Source organism: Heterodontus francisci, unplaced genomic scaffold, assembly GCF_036365525.1.
Source record: "Heterodontus francisci isolate sHetFra1 unplaced genomic scaffold, sHetFra1.hap1 HAP1_SCAFFOLD_66, whole genome shotgun sequence".
Classification (NCBI taxonomy): Eukaryota; Metazoa; Chordata; class Chondrichthyes; order Heterodontiformes; family Heterodontidae; genus Heterodontus; species Heterodontus francisci.
The window spans coordinates 8,192,799-8,194,540 of record NW_027140986.1 but is presented as its reverse complement, the minus strand read 5'-3'; the positions used below and the strand labels follow the sequence as shown (position 1 = coordinate 8,194,540).

Sequence of the window (1,742 nt, the reverse complement as noted above, 5' to 3'; positions counted from 1 at the left end):
GTTTATGTTCATATGTCACGTCATCCCAGATAATAACTTTTCCGGTTAAATGGCTGACGTCATTGAATGACAATCACTGTCTGCAGCGGATAACCCTGCCACATGCAAAATCATTTCATTATATCATTTGACACAGTAACAGATTTTCAAATCTCAATATGTATGCATTCACACTGGAACAATTGCTTTCAGCTTGATGTATAATGTTCCTGTCTATTTCCCTCCCTCACAGTTAACCTAATGACGATAGTAATCCTCTCTAGAGGAAAGTGCGGTCTCTCCAAATGTGTCACTCGCTACCTGGTGGCCATGGCTGCGGCGGATCTACTGGTCATTATCCTCTACCTAATTTTAAGGCACATTCCAATTCGTTATCGGGAAACATTTCTCGCGCTTTATGACATCTGTGTGTGCAATATCCATGCCACCCTGCTTTATGCAGCAACGGACTGTTCTGTCTGGTTCACAGTTTCTTTCACCTTTGATCGATTTGTGGCCATTTGTTGCCAGAAGCTAAAAATTAGATATTGCAAAGAGAAAACAGCTGATATGGTTCTTGGAACAGTGACTGTGCTGAGCTGTTTAAAAGACATCACCTGGTATTTTCTGGTATCAAATCAGTATAGCCATTTTAACAGCCCTTGGTTTTGCCGTGTGAAAACAGACGTTCTGTCTTCACTAGTCTGGGGAACAATTGCTTTCCTTCATAGCATTATAACCCCTGGGGTCGCATTTGTTTTGATTTTACTACTCACTGCTTTTACTGTCAGACACATGAAAGTTGCCAGCAGAGCACGAAGGCGACTGCGACCTCACAGCAGTGGAGAGAGCCCCAGAGACCCAGAAATGGATAACCGAAGAAAATCCATCATTTTCCTGTTTGTTATCTCGGGGAATTTCATACTGCTATGGTCAGAGTTAATGGTGCATTCTATATGGAAATGCATGTGGTGGTTGGTTTATAATTCTGCAATTCTACCTGCTTTTTTAATGGAAATGGGATTCATGCTTCAGCTCCTGAGTTGCTGCACAAATACTTGTATTTACGCTGTGACACAGACGAAGTTCAGATCTCAGTTGAAGAATGTGGTGATGTACCCCATTACAATAATTTTAAAATTGATTAAACAATGAGATGTGCTGAGGAAGTTTAAGCAACAGAACAAATAGTGTCTCTTATTCTAAGAAACTAAGCAAATAAGTAATAGAGCAGGAGCAGACCATTCAGTGCTTCGAACCTGTTCGCCATTCAATGCGATGGTGGCTTATCTTCTTTCTGAACTCTACTTTCCTGCCTCTTTTCCATATCATTTCATTCCCTGGGAGGCAACATAGATTTGCCTACCTCGACCTTAAGCACACTGAATGGTTGGGCATCCTTCACCCTCTGAAGTCGAGAATTCAAAAGATTCACAACCCTTTTATTGAAGATGCATTTCCTCATCGGAGTCATAACTAAGCGCCCCTTTATCTTGAGACTGTACTTTCCTGTTCTGCATTCCCGAGCCAGGGAAAACAGCTTCACAAAGACCATCCTGTCGAGCCCCTTCAGATTCGTGTACGTTTCAATGAGATATCTCTAATTTTTCTAAACTCCACAGAATATTGGGCAGGAAACAATCTAGTTAACTTTCACTGTACAGCCTCCATTGCAAGTATATACGTCCTTAAATATGGAGACCAAAACTGCACGCAGTACTCCAGGTCTGGTCTCACCAAATCTCAATATAAATGCATCAATC

At 41.5% G+C, this 1,742-nt stretch overlaps 1 protein-coding gene across 1 annotated transcript; it reads left to right on the top strand.

The window, feature by feature from the left end:
• Positions 1-240: 240 nt before the first annotated feature.
• Positions 241-1,134, top strand: LOC137361659 (probable G-protein coupled receptor 139). The gene has a single exon (XM_068026368.1). The coding sequence runs from the start codon at positions 241-243 to the stop codon at positions 1,132-1,134; it is 894 nt and encodes a 297-aa protein (XP_067882469.1).
• The last annotated feature ends 608 nt before the right edge of the window (positions 1,135-1,742 follow it).